The sequence below is a fragment of the Babylonia areolata genome, chromosome 29 (assembly GCF_041734735.1).
Source record: "Babylonia areolata isolate BAREFJ2019XMU chromosome 29, ASM4173473v1, whole genome shotgun sequence".
NCBI classification, from domain to species: domain Eukaryota; kingdom Metazoa; phylum Mollusca; class Gastropoda; order Neogastropoda; family Buccinidae; genus Babylonia; species Babylonia areolata.
In genome coordinates, this window is record NC_134904.1 from 31,759,430 (window position 1) to 31,781,424 (window position 21,995).

The following is a 21,995-nucleotide window of genomic DNA, read 5'->3' on the forward strand; positions in this document are numbered from 1 at the left end:
AATATTCTGTAGAATAAATTCACTCTGATACGTACACAAATATAATTATACGCATGCACTCAAGACCTGATCCAAGCATGTTGGGTTATGCTGCTGGTCAGGCATCTGCCTGGCAGATGTGGTGTAGGGTATACGCATGGATTTGTCTGAACTCACTGACGCCTTCTTGAAACTGAAACTGAAACACGCTTCATCGTGCACCCGCATGGGGGGATCCATGAATGTTGGACCAACCGCTAAGTGCACAAACAAGAAATTACCCAGATTCCGACAGCTGAGACCAAACAAAATTCCATACTTCTTCCAGACCTTTTCTTCTTCTTCTTCTGCGTTCACTCGTATGCACACGAGTGGGCTTTTACGTGTATGACCGTTTTTACCCCGCCATGTAGGCAGCCATACTCCGTTTTCGGGGGTGTGCATGCTGGGTATGTTCTTGTTTCCATAACCCACCGAACGCTGACATGGATTACAGGATCTTTAACGTGCGTATTTGATCTTCTGCTTGCATATACACATGAAGGGGGTTCAGGCACTAGCAGGTCTGCACATATGTTGACCTGGGAGATCGTAAAAATCTCCACCCTTTACCCACCAGGCGCTGTCACCGTGATTCGAACCCGGGACCCTCAGATTGACAGTCCAACGCTTTAACCACTCGGCTATTGCGCCTGTCAGACCTTTTCCAAAACAGAATGAAAAGTGTGTTTACATATGTGTGGGCATGTGTGTGTGCATGCATGCATGTGTGTGTCTCTCTCTTCTTTCTCTCTCTCTCTCTCTCCCAAACACACAAACTGATCACACTGAAGAAATCCCATCTATCGCCGACTTGGCCTAATCGACACACATGTGTCCATTGGTGTCCCTGACCCAAGCATGCGTGTGTGACTGTGTGTACATGTATGTATGTATGTGTGTGTGCGTGCGTGCATGCTCGTGTGCCTGCTTGCGTGTGTGTGTCTCTCTCTCTTCTCTCTCTCTGACACACACAGACTGATGACACTGAACAAACCCAAACTATCACTGACCTGGCGTAATCGACAGGCGTGCGTCCGTTGGCGTCCCTGACCCCAGGGTCAGCGCCGTACACCGCCAGCAGCTCTATCTGGGCCGTCTGTCCCGCCTGGGCCGCCACATGCATGGGGCAGTTGCCTTTCTCCTGGACACACAACACACACAGCAATAATAACAATAACGCACGACAGTCAAGTCGTGCCCTGCTAAAACCATCAGGGGCTGCATTCAAGACAAAAATCATTTTGCCTTCAGGCAAGTTACCTTTGACATGGTAGGGACCTGTTGGTACAGTTTACCTTGAAGGTTAAGTTATCTTTGTATTCAAGACACGCACGGTGCACTCACACAGTTAACTCACTCAGTACGGCCAGTCCTCTCTTCTCCTCTACACAGACCCCTCGGATGTCCAGTGGGTGTCTGAATAACCCAACCTTTAGCTTCCGTCATCAGAATTGTGGTATTCTTTGTCAACATTCACCTCTTCAGTATAAGAGCCTTCCGCCTGCAATATTTTGATGATGGTAATTGGGGTGAAACGCTGTTAACGTCGTCTCTTTCGCCGTTCGTATGGAGAGAGTTAACCAATCGTCTATAACTAACAATCTCGGTGATTCTCTTCTGCACATGCTCATTTACTTCTCACCGCACCACAGTTCAGACCATTGATGAGAGAATTAGCAAAACATGGGCTATCCGCAAAGCATGCCTGTTTTCCCTCGACAAAAACAATGCTTCAGAAGAATCTGCCACGTTTACCTCTGCTTCGTGGGCAGTCACCCTCGGCAGGTAGTATGGGAAGATTTGCCTTTGGCTTTGAAGACCTGCAGGTAGACTCAAGTTCTCCTGAATAGCGGATACTGATTACCCTCAGGCAGTTTGCCTTGCCTCGGGTAGATTTGCCCTCAAGTACACCTTTGCCCACAAACACTATGGTCTCTTGAATACAACCCAAGAACAGCAGAGGAAGTAACTGAACCTGATTATTATGGACTGGACAGTGTCTTGCCCAAGTTACATTCCCACTCTCAGCCAAGAGGACTTTAGCCCATTTAGGACAGTCGGCGATGGGATGGTCCCAAAAGGACTAGCCCCCAGAGATGCAACACTAAGAGCCAGCGCAATCTTGACTCCTAGTCCTGTGTCATAATCCTTCACAAATGACTAGGCTGCCAATGAATTCTCACTGAAGTGGAGAAACCATCGATCATACAGCTCTCACTTTGTTGCTGGCCTAACTGTAAGCTAATGTCAATCCCTGATATAAGCCGAATGTTGAGCCAGCACAAACAGTTATAACAATAATATTAATAATAATAAATAATGGGACAAAGAAGTAATAAAATTAGAAGAAGAAATGTATGATATGCAACCACATAGCACTAAACCTTGCACAAAAACAAATCAAAGCACGTCCACATGCAACTTTCACAAGCATGCATAACTAAAACAAAGGGATAGAAATCAAAAACTAACTATTACATGCAGATAGAGGGCGAGAGAAACCATGGATGGGAAGAAAGGAGGCAAAGGAAGAAGGACCTATTTGAAAAAAAAGGTACAGTTTTCAATGCCAGAGACTCTGAAGAGTATGGAGTATCTGAATCTGGGAATGCAAACACAGACATTCAAACACACACGCGCACACGCACACACACACACACACACCCCATGTCACACCAACTGACCCTGTTGAAGTAGTTGGGGTCAGCCCCTTTGGACAGCAGGTGCACACACACAGACAGACACCCACACCCATCCACACCCACACAACCCATCCCCCCACACCCCCTCCCCACACACACACACATACAAATACACCCCAAGTCACACCAACTGACCCTGTAGTAGTTAGGGTCAGCCCCTTTGGACAGAAGGCACGCGCACACACACACACACACACACACACACACACAAATACACCCCACGTCACACCAACTGTCCCCTGTAGAAGTAGTTGGGGTCAGCCCCTTTGGACAGCAGGTGCAGACACACACAGACAGACACCCACACCCATCCACACACCCCATCCCCCCCCACACACACATACAAATACACCCCACGTCACACCAACCGACCCTGTAGAAGTAGTTGGGGTCAGCCCCTTTGGACAGCAGGTGCAGACACACACAGACAGACACCCACACCCATCCACACCCACCTTCCCACCCATACACCCCACACCCCCCTCCCCACACACACACATACAAATACACCCCACGACACACCAACTGTCTCCTATAGAAGTAGTTAGGGCCGGCCCCTTTGGACAGAAGGCGCACACGCGCACGTACACACACACACACACACACAAATACACCCCAGGTCACACCAACTGACCCTGTAGAAGCAGGCGCGCACACACACACACACACACACACACACACAAATACACCCCACGTCACACCAACTGTCTCCTATAGAAGTAGTTGGGGACAGCCCCTTTGGACAGCAGGCGCAGACACACACAGACAGACACCCACACCCATCCACACCCACCTTCCCACCCATACACCCCATCCCCCCACACCCCCTCCCCACACACACACACACAACACACAAATACACCCCACGTCACACCAACCAACCCTGTAGAAGTAGTTAGGGCCGGCCCCTTTGGACAGCAGGCGCGCGCGCGCACGTACACACACACACACACACACACAAATACACCCCAGGTCACACCAACCGACCCTGTAGAAGTAGTTAGGGTCAGCCCCTTTGGACAGCAGGTGCAGACACACACAGACAGACAGCCACACCCATCCACACCCACCTACCCACCCATACAGCCCATACCCCCATACACCCCATCCCCCCACACTCCCTCCCCACACACACACACATACAAATACACCCCACGTCACACCAACCGACCCTGTAGAAGTAGTTGGGGTCAGCCCCTTTGGACAGCAGGCGCAGACAGGTCTCCACGTTGTTGGTCCTCACGCTGGAGTGCAGCTCCTGGACACATGCGACAGAAGCATTCACATCACACTCTGATAACACTTGTGTTTAGAACGGCACCATGGTTTTGACAAACAGTGCAGTAGTAATACAAACATCACCATCAACTGCAGCAGCAGCCATAGTAAGTCAGAGCAGCAGAAGATGTTTGCAGTAAAAGTGGTAGCAGTTATAGTAAGTAGGAGCAATGAACAGAGGCTAAAAAAAAAATAATAAAAAAAAATCTAAAAAAAATCAGTAATACATTGATATAGCATTTCTTTAAAAAGAATGTGAAGACATCCGTCACATAATTTATCCATATTGTCTCAAGAAATGTTTATTTATTTACTTATTTGTTTATGTATTTATTAAGATGTTTCACAACAGCGCATATTCTTGAAGCTCTATGCATTTTACAACATCATGTCATTGCCAACATTGTTGCATGTTTCCATGACACTTCATTTCTCTTCTCCTGTCCATTTGCAGGTAACCCTGTATAACGACCACAGCAGAAAGATGCTGATGAATGAATGTAAGATTTGTGGAATGGATGGGTGAATGATGGGGAATTAAAAAAATGTTGAAAAAAAAAAGTAGGAGCAGGAGAAGATGTTTGCAGTAAAAGTGGTAGCAGTTATAGCAGCAGCAGCAGCAGTAGCCATAGTAAGTAGGAGCAGCAGAAGATGTTTGCAGTAAAAGTGGTAGCAGTTATAGCAGCAGCAGCAGCAGCAGCAGCCATAGTAAGTCAGAGCAGCAGAAGATGTTTGCAGTAAAAGTGGTAGCAGTTATAGTGTGGCACCCATCTGTGGATTGAGTGTCCACTGTATAAGGGAAATATTTAGAATTATATACAGATGAACTCAAGGCCTGACTAACAAATAGTAAAGAGTGGTAACTCTCTCCATTCACAAGGCACACAACTTCAAGTTAGTGCTGCTTACGCTACCGATTCAACTAATACACAGGTAAATGAAAAGTTCATTGGAACAAACCCAGACACTTCCTCAAAAAAGGAAGCGCCGGGCCTGTCCTTATACCGATCATCTGATGTGGGCACACTGCAGCAATGACAGAAGAAATGTGCAAACACAAATTAACTTTTATTCAAGACTGGCACAGCCTCTTTAACCCACTCAGTACGGCCAGTCCTCTCTTCTCCTCTACACAGACCCCTCGGATGTCCAGTGGGTGTCTGAATGGCCCAACCTTTAGCTTCCATCGTCAGAACTGTGGTATTCTTTGTCAACATTCACCTCTTCAGTATAAGAGCATTCCGCATGCAATATTTTGATGATGGTAATTGGGATGAAACGCTGTTAACGTCGTTTCTTTCGCCGTTCGTATGGAGAGAGTTAATCCTGAACAAGCCACACAGACTAAATGTGTTGGACTACACAGATGTGGTGTAGAAATATATATATATATATATATATATATATATATATATTTATCCCGATGCAGTGACACCTCTTTGAGAAACTGAAACTGAAAAGTTCAACACGACCAGTGGGTTGGTGTGAGTGCACTCACATGAGGGCACAGAACCAGTGCAGCTGTACTGTTAGTTACCTTACTGACGTCATCCAGAGAGCTGGCCTCGCTGTCCTTCTGTTTGTTGATGAACGACAGGAACTGGTACTTGGCACGGATGAAGTCGGACTTGCTTGGACTGGGTGCACCACACACACACACACACACACAAACACGTGCGCGTGCAAGCACACACACACACACACACACACGCACACACACACACACACACACACACACACACACACTCGGATGTTATAACTCTAAATCTTGAAGGTTTCCATGGCTCGAGTACAATTTCATTCATTTCAAAACATAGCGTGCACACCCACACACCCACCCATCCATCCACACACACAAACACTTACACATACACACACACAACACACAGAATCAGATACTGTAATATCATCTCCATCATCTCTAACGAGATATATATATATATATATATATATATATCCTTCCAGTTTCACCATGATCATGCCCATGAAAATATCTCTTCATGAAGTGATGTAATAGAAATAAAATCCAATCCAATGATAGTTCACGAAGAGAAGAAACAGAAAAGCAATTTTCAGAACAAAACTAATGGGCATTCTGCTTTGAAACTAAATGAAAACTAATCTCATTAATGAAATTCTACTGACACTGTACTGGTGCCTGCACACACACACACACACACACACACACACACACACACACACTGCATAGTGATTTAAAGAAGAAAACCCCACTTAAACAGTCCAACGAAGAATGAGTTTTAACACTGACAGAACCAGATGAAAAGTCGTCAGCCGCAAGTGAGCCAGTGAAGAAGAGAAGGCATACCAGCTGCACACACAGACACACACAGAGACAGACAGACAGACACTCACTGCAGAGGGTCGCGGGGTCCCGGCTTCTTGCGGCCGTGTCGGTTCTGCGAGGGGTCCAGCATGGTGTGTTCCCAGATGTTGTTGGCTCCGCTGGTGGCCAGCAGGTACACCATCTGCCAGCCACACACCACGGGATGTACTTCCACACACCACAGGGATGTACTTCCACACACACCACGGGATGTACTTCCACACACACCACGGGATGTACTTCCACACACACCACGGGATGTACACACCATGGGATGTACTCACACACCATGGGATGCACTTCCACACCACAGGATGTACTTCCACACCACGGGATGTACTTCCACACACACCACGGGATGTACTTCCACACACCACGGGATGTACTTCCACACACCACGGGATGTACTTCCACACACCACGAGATGTACTTCCACACACACCACGGGATGTACTTCCACACCACAGGATGTACACCACGGGATGTACTCACACACCACGGGATGTACACACCACGGGATGTACTCACACATCATGGGATGTACTTCCACACACACACACACACATACACACACACACACACACCACGGGATGTACTCCCACACCACGGGATGTACTTCCACACCCCACGTGATGTACTTCCACACCCCACGGGATGTACTCACACACACACCACGGGATGTACTTCCACACCATGGGATGTACTCACTCACACACACACACACACACACACACACACACCACGGGATGTACTTCCACACCATGGGATGTACTTGCACACACACACGGGATGTACTTCCACACACACCACGGGATGTACTTCCACACACACCACGGGGATGTACTCGCACACACCACGGGATGTACTTCCACACACACCACGGGATGTACTTCCACACACACCACGGGGATGTACTCGCACACACCACGGGATGTACTTCCACACACACCAGGGGATGTACTTCCACATGGACCACGACAACAGTACGAATGGGCGCAATAGCCAAGTGGTAAAAGCGTTGGGCTTTCTTCTTCTTCTTCTGCATTCACTCGTATGCACACAAGTGGGCTTTTACGTGTATGACCGTTTTTACCCCGCCATGTAGGCAGCCATACTCCGTTTTCGGGGGTGTGCATGCTGGGTATGTTCTTGTTTCCATAACCCACCGAACGCTGACATGGGTTACAGGATCTTTAATGTGCGTATTTGATCTTCTGCTTGCATATACACACGAAGGGGGTTCAGGCACTAGCAGGTCTGCACATATGTTGACCTGGGAGATCGTAAAAATCCCCACCCTTTACCCACCAGGCGCCGTCACCGTGATTCGAACCCGGGACCCTCAGATTGACAGTCCAACGCTTTAACCACTCGGCTATTGCGCCCGTCGTTGGGCTTTCAATCTGAGGGTCCCGGGTTTGAGATACAGACACCTGGTGTGCTGATCAGGAAAGTTTAGCAACTCTCCCAAAGATGCATCTGTGAAGTGGATGACCCTCCACTGAGTGCTTCCAGTCTTCACATTTCAGCCCATAGTGCAACAGCCCAGTGGTTAAAGCGTTGGACTTTCAATCTGAGGGTCCCAGGTTTGAATCTCGGTAACAGCACCTGGTGGGTGAAGGGTGGAGATTTTCCCAGGTCAACATATGTGCAGACCTGCTTGTGCCTGAACCCCCTTCGTGCGTATACCCAAGCAGAAGATAAAATACGCACGTTAAAGATCCCGTAATCCATGTCAGCGTTTGGTAGGTTATGTAAACAAGAACATACCCAGCATGCATACCCCCTGCCTACATGGCAGGGTAAAAACGGTCATACATGTAAAAGCCCACTCATGTACATGTATACGAAAGAACATGGGAGTTGAAACCCACAAACGAAGTAGAACAACTACATCCACACCGACAACAACAACAGAACAAGCAGGTACACCATCTGTCAGCCACACACTCAGGTATGTATACACACACACACACACACACACACATATATATATATATATTTTTTTTTTATACGACATTATATATATATATATATATATATATATATATATATATATATATATATATATATATACATATATATATATTTTTTTTTTTTTAATATATATATACGACTACGACTATCATATATATATGATATATATATATGATAGTCGTATATAAAAAAAAATATATATATATATACATATATACATATATATATATATACATATATATATATATATATATATATATATATGATACTCAGTCGTGTCAGACTATGACCATCAGAACAGTGGAGAGTGTCTTGCCCAAGTACATCCCCACTCTCTCGGCCAAGAGGGTTTTAGGACAGTTGGCGTTGGGATGGTTAGGTCCCAAAGGCCAACTAGCCCACAAGGCTGCAGCACTAAGAGCCAGTGCAATTTTGCCTCCTAGTTTGAGAGTCATAGTCCTTCACAAAAGACTAAGCTGTAAATGGTTTCCCATTGACTGAAGAAACCATTGATAATACAGCTCTCACTTTGCTGTTGGCCCAAATGTAAACTTACGTCAATCTGTGATATAAGCCGAGTGTTGGGCTCAGGTATGTACATCCACACCAACAACAACAACAGAACAAGCAGGTACACCATCTGTCAGCCATACACCCAGGTATGTACATCCACACTAAGAACAACAACAGAACAATCAAGTACACCATCTGTCAGCCACACACCCAGGTATGTACATTCACACTAAGAACAACAACAGAACAATCAAGTACACCATCTGTGAGCCATACACCCAGGTATGTACATCCACACTAACAACAACAACAGAACAAGCAGGTACACCATCTGTCAGCCATACACCCAGGTATGTACATCGACACTAACGACAACAACAGAACAATCAAGTACACCATCTGTGAGCCATACACCCAGGTATGTACATCGACACTAACGACAACAACAGAACAATCAAGTACACCATCTGTCAGCCATACACTCAGGTATGTACATCCACACTAACAACAACAACAGAACAAGCAGGTACACCATCTGTCAGCCACACACCCAGGTATGTACATCCACACTAACAACAACAACAGAACAAGCAGGTACACCATCTGTCAGCCACACACCCAGGTATGTACATCCACACTAACAACAACAACAGAACAATCAAGTACACCATCTGTGAGCCATACACCCAGGCATGTACATTCACACTAAGAACAACAACAGAACAATCAAGTACACCATCTGTCAGCCATACACCCAGGTATGTACATCCACACTAACGACAACAACAGAACAATCAGGTACACCACCTGCCAGCTACACACCCACAGACGTAAATTTATACACGCCGCCGACAACAACTGAACAAAATGCCCTGACCAACCAAATTCAGTTTCACTTTCAGTTTTCCCATGGAGAGAAGGTCTCTCTATCATCTGCTGATGATAGAACCTTTTGCATTCCTCACCCCTTCCACCCCCCTACCACACACACACCTCCCAACCCCCCCCCACCCCCCCTCCCAAACCCCCACCATCACCTACACACACAGAGTTATGTAACGACTCTGAATCTTGGAAGCTTCCATGGCTCAAGAACAATTTTATTCATTTCAAGAAATTACACACACACACACACACACACACACACACACACACACACACACAAACACACACTCAAGAGACATATATATTATTTTTAACCGCTTTAAAGGTGCAGTGTCGAAAATTACATGAGAGAAGAAACGTGAGATTTCACACTTACTTCTCTGCTCTGCTCAACATGAATCTAGTGAAATTCTTTAAACATTCTCTTTTTTTTTCTTCTTTTTTTTAAATTTTCAAACAGAGCTGCACAATGCTGGGACTTCCGTGTCAGAAAAATTAGTTTAGAGGCAGAATTTTGAACATGTTAGAGAGGTTTGAGAAGCTTCCATGGGGACACCTTCACTCCTAGCAAGGTTACACACTTTCACACCATCGGTTACACCACCACATGGCTTGGGGGACACACCCTCACTACTGGACCCAGTTACACACCACCACACCATCTGTCAGCAACACACCACCACAGGGAATGCAACACTGTCAAATCTCATCGTTCGACTCCTTGGTGACAAGCCATCAACAAATTCATTTTCTAAACAGTAAAACACATGTATACATGCTTACACACACACACACACACACACACACACACACACACAGATGACAAGAGTTAAATCATGTCTGTATATATATATATATATATATATATATATATATATATATATATATATATATATATATATATACATATAGGCGTCCGCCTAGGAAGCCAGAGAATCTGAGCGCGCTGGTCGAATCACGGCTCAGCCGCCAATATTTTCTCCCCCTCCACTAGACCTTGAGTGGTGGTCTGGACGCTAGTCATTTGGATGAGGCGATAAACCGAGGTCCCGTGTGCAGCGCACGTAAAAGAACCTACGGCAACAAAAGGGCTGTTCCTGGCAAAATTCTGTAGAAAAATCCACTTCAATAAGAAAAAAAAAAAAATGCATGCATGAACAAATATTTTAAAAATGGGTGGCGCTGTAGTGTAGTGACACGCTCACCCTGGGGAGAGCAGCCCGAATTTCACACCGAGAAATCTGTTGTGATAAAAAGAAATACAAATACAAATAAATATAAAAATATCTACCGCATGCTGGCTGGGACTCCACTGGCCCTTCTTCAATGATTTCACAATGGAAATATGGCGACCCAGGCTTCGGTGAACGCTGCAGCATTCATCGCAAATCAGCACACCCCTGTTCACCGACGCCCAGGTCGGGTCTGCAACACAAAACCATGAAAAACAAATATAAAGAAATAATAATAATAACGATAAGAATGATTAAAAAAAATATAATAATAATAATAATCTTCTTCTCGCTCATCAGATGGAGAAAGAAAAAGAAGAATACTACTTCACAAAAAGCAGTCCTCTGCTACATGACTGGCTATGTCAAACAGTAAACCATCAATAACAGAAACCATGCAATTAATCAATGGATTATTTAACTGGTGTCATTTGTTGTTTTTTCAAGCAGTCTGTACAAAATAATGTGTGTGTGTGTGTGTGTGTGTGTGTGTGTGTGTGTGTGTGTGTGTGTGTGTGTGTGTACACAGTGTGTTCTTGTGTGCTTTACAGTTTGAGAGATTTAAAAGTGCTATAATAATTCACGTGCTGTTATCGTAATCATTATCATTATCAAGGATGTTATCATGACCAAAGAAGTTACCAGTTCTGTCTCCATAATCAAAACTAAATGCACCACTGTTGGCCCCGTCCCATGACACTTCTGCCCAGTCACTGTCTTATTTGTATTTGTATAATTTGTATTTCTTTTTATCATAACAGATTTCTCTGCGTCTTCAAAATTTGGGCTGCTCTCCCCAGGGAGAGTGCGTTGCTACACTACAGCGCCACCCATTTTTTTGTATTTTTTCCTGCGTGCATTTTTTTTTCCCCCTATCTAAGTGGATTTTTCTACATAATTTTGCCAGGAACAACCCTTTTGTTGTCATGGGTTCTTTTACGTGTGCTAAGTGCATGCTGCACACGGGACCTCGGGATATCGTCTCATCCAAATGACTAGCATCCAGACCACCACTCAAGGTCTACTGGAGGGGGAGAAAATATCGGCGGCTGAACCGTGATTTGAACCAGTGTGCTCAGATTCTCTCGCCTCCTAGGCAGACGCGTTACCTCTAGGCCATCACTCCACATAACATTACCATGTGTCATGCCACTCGCACAACAATTCAGTACGTTCATGAACACTGTCTTAGTTCTACCCTACGAGAGGGTGCCTGCCACCTCAAAAATGTGATTGAGTGCGCAAGTCAACTACTAGACCGTCAGTTCATGCCTGCCTTGTCTGGTGACCAGTCACCTACTTCACAGCTTGTGTCTTTCTGTTGATCAGTGCAAGGTTTATATTGGTGGCCTTTGTGTTTTTCTTAGTTATCATGCCACGTCATATAGACGTACACAACAAAATGATGAATCATGACACCAGCTTCCATGTAGTTCCAACTAACAGTCCGACTCTGACCCCACCACTTGCAGACAATGTGTATGATATCAGCATCAGTATCAGTAGCTCAAGGAGGCGTCACTGCCTACAGCTACAGACAAATCCATATGCACTACACCACATCTGCCAAGCAGATGCCTGACCAAGCAGATGCGTAACCCAATGCGCTTAGTCAGGCCTTGAGAATGATAAATAATAATAATAATAATAATAATGGTATTTATATAGCGCTGAATTTTGTGCAGATACAAATCAAAGCGCTTTCGCCCCAGTAGAAACTAAAGACAAGGAAGAGGCAGGCAAGGGAGGCTATTTTGGGAAGAGGTGGGTTTTAAGGCCAGACTTGGAAGAGCTGAGTGTGGAGACTTGACGAAGCGAAAGAGGAAGTTCATTCCAACTGCAAGGTCCAGAGACAGAAAACAATATGTGTATGACAGTCATGTCCAGCTATGACCATCAGAGCAGTAGTGGAGGTGAATGCTGTCACAACTATCTGGGCTGAAATGTGATTATAGTGGAGAGTGTCTTGCCAAATATAAATCCCCACTCTCTATGGCCAAGAGGGTTACAGGACAGTTGGCACAGGGGACGGTCCCAATAGGCCAACTGGCCACCAAGGCTGCAGCTTAAAGACACCACCCACAGCTCATTTTGCCATGCAGTAAATTTGCCTTTCTGATACAGCATTATATAATGCTCTTTCTTTGTTTCAAACATTGTTGTTGTTTATGTTGTGGTTCTTGTTTTAAAAGCAGTGCTTCCAGTTGCATACGCCAAGTATAATCACAAACTCTGCATGCATGTGAAATTGTGTGTAAAAGTGGCAAGAAAAAAATAAATTGTACCAGTTAAGAAGTAATATCTAATGACTGTTTTCATGTTTAATCAAAGCCAAGAATGTTTTTTCTATGTCTGAACATGTTATGTCTAATGTTCTTTAGAACTATGTTTGAACACATTATGTCTTGGTTTTCTATAGAGCTACAACAACACTAAACAGTAGTAACACTTCTTGATGAATCGCAGAGGAACACTGGCTTTCTGCATTTAATAAGTGTATGGCATGTAGAAAACAGACATCATGTTATCAAAAGAAGAATTCTGGCATTCATAATGGCAGTGCCTCATGCACTTTTTGCTCTCTTGCACTTTGCTCAAGCTTCTATAATGCGAAGCATAATTTGCAGAAATCAATTCAGAAAATGTACAACACTGAAAAAGGATTGAGGTGTTGATCCCAAGATTTAAAACTTTTAAAACCTAAGCCTGAGCTAGAGCAATGCAAATGAGTGCAAGCTTGTAAAAAAAAAAAAAAAAAAAAAAAAAAAAATATATATATATATATATATATAGTCAACTAGTAAGGCAGAACAAAGAAATCACAGCAGACGCTTGCAAGTTATGCAACTGAATTCATGGCAGAATGACAGCATGGAACAGAGCAGAACTCAGAACAGAGATAGATCTATGTATGTATGTCAGAACAAGCAAAAAACAAAAAGGGATTCAAACTCAAAGCAAAAAAAGACAACAACTGTCATATAGTACTGCGTCAACATTCGCTTAGTAAGTTAGTACATTCTCTTCATTGTCTGCCAAAGTAATTGACAAACCTTGTGTAAGCAGAGCCAACCTTCTAGGATAAGACTGATAAAAGTTTTCCGAAAGAGACAAACTATGGATAGCTGATACTGCAACAGGTCTGAGTTTTTACAAGTTTTCCACTGGCTGACTAGGATCTCTCTCTCTCTCTCTCGCTCAGTAACACATGAATTTATACAGATACACATGTATACTCAAACAGTATTGCAAATTAAAAAGACCTTGCAAAAGACATTACATTTTCAACATTATTACATATCGGGTGATGGGGGTAAAAGAGGCTCAGAGTTGGGGGGGGGGAGGGGGTCAGGGGGAGGGGAGGGGGCTGATATAGGGAAAAAGGTGCAGGAGACAGTGCTTATTTCCCAAATAAATCTTTCAGAATCAGAGTTATTGTTTGACCTGCAAGAAAAACAGATTCGGGAAGTTTTAAAATAATATTTTGAAATTGCACACAAATGGAGAAAGAAAGAGTGTGTGTGTGTGGTGTGCGTGTGGGTGTGTGTGTGTGTGTGTGTGTGTGTGTGTGTGTGTGTGTGTGTGTCTGTGTGTGTGTGTGTCTGTGTGTGTGTGTGTGTGTGGTGTGTGTGTTGTCTGTGTGTGTGTGTGTGTGTGTACACGTGTTGTTGTATGTGTGTGGGTGTGTTGCTGTGTCATTTGAATGATTTGCCCACTGACTGCTGCCACGAAGTGTTACTACACAGTGCTTCTGATAATGCATAAATTAATATGTTCCTAAAGCTTTAAAAATGGAGAATACACACTGCATGTATACATGTTTACTGAGTGCGTCCTTGGAACATTATAGAAGTATTTTGAACAAACACATAAATACCGTAAAAATAATAAACTACATGTCAGAGCTTCAGTCTGCTTTTGCATACAATGTCTGCAGCATTGAATATTTCCTTGTTAGAATGTGTAGCATTACAGTAACCCAAACAAAGTAATCTCTAAATCTGGGAACCCTCTGGAACTGTGGTTAAAAAAAAAAGAAGAAAAAAGCCTCTGTTGCCACCCAGAATTTTTCATTTATCAGCAACTTTGCAACAATTAATCTGCAATGAAACAGAATATTGCAAACTTGAAACAGTCCACCAGCACTTAAAGAACTTAAGTTTGTGGACAAGATTTCAATTGAAGAAGAACAAGCGATGCTGACACAGTGATTACATTGTAAAGGTGATAATATTGATTTTTTTTTTTCAACATCCCTCAGATCTTACGCTGAGAACTTAACAATCAAATTGGTATTAATTCATGAGCGTGACACAGCAAGTTGAGCAACATCACACACAAAAATCACCCCCAAAAATCAGTTTTTTTGTTGATCATGTAAACAGTGAAATAATCAACTGACCTTAAATTATAACTGACTAAAAGTATTAAATTGTGTTAATTTGGCCTAGATACCAACTAAAAATATTAAATTGTGTTCATTATCCTATCAAAAACATAACTGAACTGGTGGTATGAGAGAAAAGAGAGTGGTGTGGAGGGGGAGGACTAGAGGGAGAGAGGGGGAGAGAGAGAGAGAGACAAGACAAGACAAGATTCTTTACTTTCCAGGATAACAGATAAGCACTGATGTGCTTTTTTACATCCAATCCTCGCCCTGAACAGGATCAACACTACACATTATTAATAAAGACATATGCATGGTGATAATAAGATACATAGGAAAAAAGAGCAAATAAAACACAGAGAGAGAGAGAACTTCTAAAAATCGTAAAGGGAAATAAATCATTGAAGACAAGAAAATATACAGATACTATACAAAATACCTACAAATCAAACAAGATACAAGCAACAACCACCCCTCATTAGAAAAAAAAAATAATAAATAAAAAAAAAACAATAAAAAATATAAAAATAAGAAACACCACAAAAAAACAAACAAACAAACAAAAAGATTCGAATGGGACAAAACTACGTTTTCCCTTCTGAGTTGGGCACCATGCAGTGTATTTCCAAGTTTTTTGACGGTGGTTCTTTCAACTGATAAAAAGATCAATTTTGCGTCTACATACCTGGGGCTGAGCAGTCGGCACAAACAGGTGGGGGACGCACCCCTCCCCTTGACATGGTCATTTTGCTCTCCGCTTCCCCGCCGGAAACGAATATACAATTCAGTTTCTGCGGACTCTTGTCATCTAAAATAGTTATTCAACAACATATACGCTGTTAGTTCTAAGCACAAGTTTATTCCAAGTATGAACTTCAGTTTCGGCGTTTTGAAGTTTGTTCTTCGATCCAGTAAACTCGCTGATGCAGCTCGACTGAATTAAAAACAAACAGCCGCATACCAGGTTTTAAGTTTCAGTTTACTAAAACAACATCGGCAGAGCTGGCAATTCTCCTCATCCTCAGAACTTTGGACTGTGCGCAGCTGTCTGCCATACAAAAGACGATGTTGTGTTTTAATGAAGACGGAATCATCGTCTGTTGCTCAGTGCACACACAAAACACTTTGCATTTTCGTGCTGGAAGTTCCTGGATCTGCCACAAAACTGCGATGTCGCAAACTGCCCCCACCCCCTTCACTCGACACACCCCGTCATCCCCCTCCTATATCTAAATAGTAAGCAGGCAGATGGTCTGTTTTATTGATGTAAGAATATAAATCGCCTGTCAGTTCACATACCATCGTGTTCACCTTGAATGTTTGCTTCCTTTTACGACCATAGTTTTTCGGCAGTAACCCAGAGGTCATGTTGCTCGATGAGATCATGTCGGGTCAAGATGCTGGTGTTCTTCCTTTTTGCGGCCAGCATCATTTTACTGATGATTCTGTCGAAGTTTGGGGAGATTGCCGAAGACTGCGCCGTTGTGAGTTTTTTTGTGTTGTTTGTTTTTTGTTTGTTTGTTTGTTTTTTGTTTGTTGTTTTTTGTTTGTTGTTGTTTTGTGTTTTTGTTTTTTGTTGTTGTTTTTTTGTCTGTGTTTGTTGTTGTTTTTGTTTGTTTGGCACGGTGGCCTGGCCAGCCAGTGCACGTTCAGCGTGCACCGACATGATGCCAAGCCTCTGCAGCAGCCGTGGATGGGGGGGGACAGGAGTAGAAAAGTAACTGGGAGGGGTGGCAGGGGGAGGGGAGGGAGGGATTGTAGGGAACGGTGGTCAGGGGGGTGGGGGGTAATAAGGCCGCTGGGGAGGGTTGGGGGTGATGGGGAGGGGACGGGGGGTTGTTTCAGGTTCAAGAGATGGGAGGCCAGCCTGGACTTGAAGCAGTCCAGTGACTCAGCCGTCACAACCTCCTCAGTGTGAGGCAACTTGTTCCATTCTGGTATGGTCTATTACTACTTTGACTTATCCAAAGAGATCTCGGAGAGTTTATTCATGAATAAATAATAATCATGAACAATCGTTCTCTCATACGACATAAGTATGCCCGCGTATTGTCAGGAGATGAGTGTCAATCAACCAGAAAGAGGTTTGGCATGCCATTCACGACGGAAGGTGTGTGCCCGGTGTAATCAGCTTCTTCTATCGCAGTGACCGCAGTCATCCTGTTGATTCAGTATTCTGTCACTTTGATTGACGGGAGGTCGGATGTGCACTGACGAAATGCTGGGCAACTGGGGGAGACTGGAGGCCCGTGATACGAACGTGTCAATCGGCTTGGCCTCCACAACTTCCTGGGGAACCTCAGTCGTTCCAGTCTCTGATGGTCCGCGGTAGGAATTACGACGCCTGCTGGTACTGGGTCCGGCACTGAGGCAGAGCGAGCTGCTGGTTGTGGCCTCTTCTCCGGCTGGCGAGCGGGCAATGACTGGATCTTGTCCCTTTATAAATGCTTTTAAATTATAAAAGCTTTAAATTACCCGTGAATAACAACACAAATAAACAACAGTCGTTCCAGTCTCTGATGGTCCGCGGTAGGAAATAGGATGTCTGAGTGCTGGTACTGGGTACCGGGCACCTGAGGCCGCAGAGCGAGCTGCTGGTTCAGTGCCGCGTGGCCTCTTCTCTGGCGAGTGGTCAGTGACTGGAGCTTGTCTCTTTATAAATGCTTTTAAATTATGAATGCTTTAAATTACCCGTGAATAACAATACAAATAAACAACAGTGACGGATAATAATGATAGACTGATTTCCGTCTGTCTATCCCTGACGCTCCAGGTAATGAAAATGCATGAATAACCAATGCAAAAAGTTATAGGTCCCAACTGAAGCCTTTTATATTGTTCAGCCATCGGGAAAAATAGTCTCAGCATAGGTAGGCGGGGTCCCGCCTCCGTCTCCTCTACTTCCGTGTTTAATTTCAGTTTCCCCAGCTGAAGACAGTCGGCCGGTACCCGCCGTTTTCACCGCCGCGCCTCCAGTCTCTGCGTTTAAGTCTCAATGAGAAGGCGCCACAAATACTATGATACTATACCACATCTGCTCGGCAAGGCAGATGCCTCCGTCAGTGACAGCAGCATAACCCGGCCAACACGCTTTTCCGTCAGGCCTTGAGTGAATGCTTATTTATTGTGTTTTCCTATCACTGAGTGTGGATTTCTTTTTACATGATTTAGCCAGAGAACAACACAGTCTCGTTGCCACAATGGGTCCGTCGGCTTTTTTCAGTGCGCCAGGTGCGTGTTTCTTCTTCTTCTCATGATAGTCTCAGTTCAGTCTCAGTCCTGCAATGTCCATCAGCCCGAATCCACCGAGCTACTATAATTGACATTAGTGTGGAACTGAGGTGCGCAGCGTGGAGACTGAGGGAGAAAAAAGAAAAGAAAAACTGTTTATCGCCTCATCCCGCCGACAGACAAGACGCTCAGTTTGATTTTCCAGTCAAACTTAATTGGGAGAAAGGACGAGAGCAGGATTCGAACCCACACCCTCACTGGCACGGACTCTCTGTATTGGCAGCTGAGTGTCTAAACCATTCCGCCGCCATCTGCCTCATTGTTCTAATTCAGTACCTTTCTGTGGCCGGCGACTGCGTGATAACTCACGGCTCACCATCGCGCCGCAGCAGCCATTGTACTCCCCAACTCAGTTCTGCCAGTGTGAACGAGAAAGCCGAAAGAGCATCACGCTGAGTTGATAAGCACTGCCGTTACAGGTCCTGCATCTCTCCTCAGTTAATACACTCGTTGGGAAGTTAAGGTCATCGTGACAGTCCAATCAAATTTACTGTGTCAGTCTATCAATAGCTCGGAATACAAGCAGGAAGAATGGCCGAGCCTTCCCGTCCGTCAGTCGGCCGCTTTTAATTAAATTTTTACCTTCCTCCGCCTGGGCCGCCGACCTGAGACAGGTACCCGCAATCGGGAGGGGAGGAGGGGAGGGGGGGGGGTGATAATCGGAGTAAAGCGTCTTTCCCAAGGACACAGTTATAAACCTATGTCAAAACGGGGGGGTCTCGAACCCGGGCACTGGTGATCACTGGATATAGAAGTCCATTCTCTAACCGGCCGCGATTCTATTCTTCGGCCACGACGCTTCACCTTACCTGTAACCATGGAACGAATCATTATAGGTATAATTTTTTTCCTCTGCTCTTGTTGCTGTGTGTATGTTTCACGTGAAAGGTGTACTAAACAGACATTTCTTTAATGATGTGTTGTGTGGTGATTGTCTTCACTGCACTGGAGTCCAAAAGTTAGTCCTTTTGATGACTGCTTGGTAGTGGTAATTCAGTAATGTTTTTTCGGTGTTCAGGTGTGTGTGTGTGTGTGTACCTACTGGACAATCATGTCCGTTATTTCTAATCTGTTATACTATTATAAACTAGGAAAAAAAAGTCATTTGAGCGGAGAACTGAAGTGCATGCATCCTTTGTGTTGCTATAACTTGCGATGGAAAATGGAAAGTGTACTGAAAAGTTAACAATGGACATTTGTGAATGATAAAAGAGACAGTTATGTAAATGGCGAATCTGCCACAACAATAAATGAAGCTGCATTTGTTTTCAAAAGGTTATGTGTGTAGTAACGTACTTTCACACAGTCTTTGTTCGCCCTGTGGCTGTCTACTTCTCAGTGTCTTTCGTTTCCCTTGTTCGTCCCATTGTAACCTTTCTCTGTCTTTATCTCTTTATCCGCATCCCCTTCAGTTGTGCTCGACTCCCGTGTGTCAGTCTCATTGTGTCATGTTCCCCCACTGTCTCTACAGGCCTCATATATATATATATATATATATGTTGTGTATACATATATATGTGTGTGTCCTTTTCCATGTCTTCTTGTCAGTATCTACTGACTATGTTTGACGTTGTCTTTCTCCCCTTATTCTCCCTTCTGTCAGTCAGTCTTCCTCTGTGTCTGTCGGGATCGTTTCCTCATCAATCTTCTCCCTGTCCTCGCAGGTCTCCTTTAATTTCCGTTGTTGTTGTTTTTTTTTTTTTTTTTTTTTTTTTTTTTTTTTTGGGGGGGGGGGGGTTGTTTGTTTTGTTTGGTTTTGGTTTTTCTTATCAGCCTCGACAGCCTGTGTCTCTCATTCTCTTTCTCAATCCCCCTTTGTTGTCTTCGTTTTCTTAGTGTTTCACTGCCTGTGTGTCCGAGTGTCCACTGACGTCAGTTTGGACTGTCTCCCGACGTTCTCTTTGTCCGTGCTTGCCAGTGTCCCCAGTGTGAGTACTTCTTGTCTCCGTCTTTCTCTGTCAGTCTGCGAAGGACTTCCATGTCAACATTTCCCAAATCCTTCCATTGTCTCAGAGGTCTCTGGCTCTGTCTCCCCTTACCCCTGGGATAGCGTCACCGGTACACGCCCCTGCGTCTTTCAGTCTTTCTCTAACCTTGTCTTGGTCTTCCGTTTCTCTGTTTCCCACCATCCGCTTCTCTCTTTATTCAACAATTTTTCCAAGTGTTGTGTGCATACTGTTTTTTTTTTGTGGTTTTTTTTTCACATTTGGGGGCGAACCCACAACTTTCTGATTGCGAGCTCGGCGCTCAACCAACTGAGCCACGCAGACACCTGAACGATACAACCCCAAAAAAGAATTATATCTTCATGAACTGTGCTCAAAACTTGCATTCACTGAAAACCAGCATTCCGATCGAGGGATTAAAACCGTGCCTTAACTAAATACAAAGAAATGGAAGAAGACAAAGAACAGAGGTGGTGAAAACGAGTACGAAGAGAGAGAGAGAGAGAGAGAGAGAGAGGGGGGGGTTAGAGAGACAAATCAGAGGAAGAAGAAGAAGATGGCGATTAGCAGATGGAGAAAGAAAAGAATGATTGAGAGAACAGATCTCGAGAGGGATATGTGGGTACGGAGAAGAAGGGTGAGAATAAATAAATAGAAGAACAAGAAATAAACAGGTCAAAGAATGAAAGAGAAGAAATTGAAATGAGAGAAAGAAAACGATATCCGAGGTCACGGTGATTCATGGGGACATAGCCTCCCCCAACCGCCCCCTCCCAACTCATCCCTGTCGACACCCATTCAACGAAGGGAAGCATACCAAGATAACGTCACTATTTGATGTGGTTGTTTTTTCGTTAGCCTCCCACATTTGCACTTCAGATGGACCGTCTGTGCATTAATCACCCCTCTCCTAAACACACACACACACACACGCGCGCGCGTTTCAAGTCTTCCAAAGTTATACAAAAACATTTTGACAGATTAAATAAAATGCATTAAATGGGCTTCGGTAAGCAAAACTTTATTGCACACACACACACACACACACACACACACAGAGTCTTTCCCCCTCCACCTTTTTTTTCTTTTGCCCCATACTTCTCACCTCTATACACTTACACACTTACATACTCACAAACATGTTACATACATACCACAGACATGATGTACGAGGCGAAACTGTAATTATGTATGTCGACATATTTACTGACACAAAAAATGTACATCAAAACGACACATCATAAGCACCAACAAACATATATATATATATAATGTTTACAGTCTCATGCACACACATCCACCCCCCCCCCCACACACACACACACACACACATGCAGCAGTTTGTCATATATAGGCAGCAAAACAGTTGGTTTTTTTGTGTATACAGCACTGATTATTTTAGTGCTTTTTGGATGTCGT

General features: G+C 44.2%; 1 protein-coding gene across 1 annotated transcript in view; it reads right to left on the reverse strand.

Annotated features, from left to right (window-relative positions):
• LOC143274645 (uncharacterized) overlaps positions 1-16,469 on the reverse strand; it is a 49,037-nt gene extending 32,568 nt beyond the window's left edge. The window contains exons 1-6 of the mRNA XM_076578519.1: positions 16,025-16,469; positions 11,012-11,145; positions 6,375-6,487; positions 5,539-5,638; positions 3,895-3,981; positions 1,032-1,162 (exon numbers count right to left, since the gene is read on the reverse strand). Coding sequence (XP_076434634.1) covers positions 1,032-1,162; positions 3,895-3,981; positions 5,539-5,638; positions 6,375-6,487; positions 11,012-11,145; positions 16,025-16,085 — 626 coding nt within the window. The 5' untranslated portion in view covers positions 16,086-16,469. The remainder of the gene's footprint in view (positions 1-1,031; positions 1,163-3,894; positions 3,982-5,538; positions 5,639-6,374; positions 6,488-11,011; positions 11,146-16,024) is intronic.
• Positions 16,470-21,995: the final 5,526 nt, after the last annotated feature.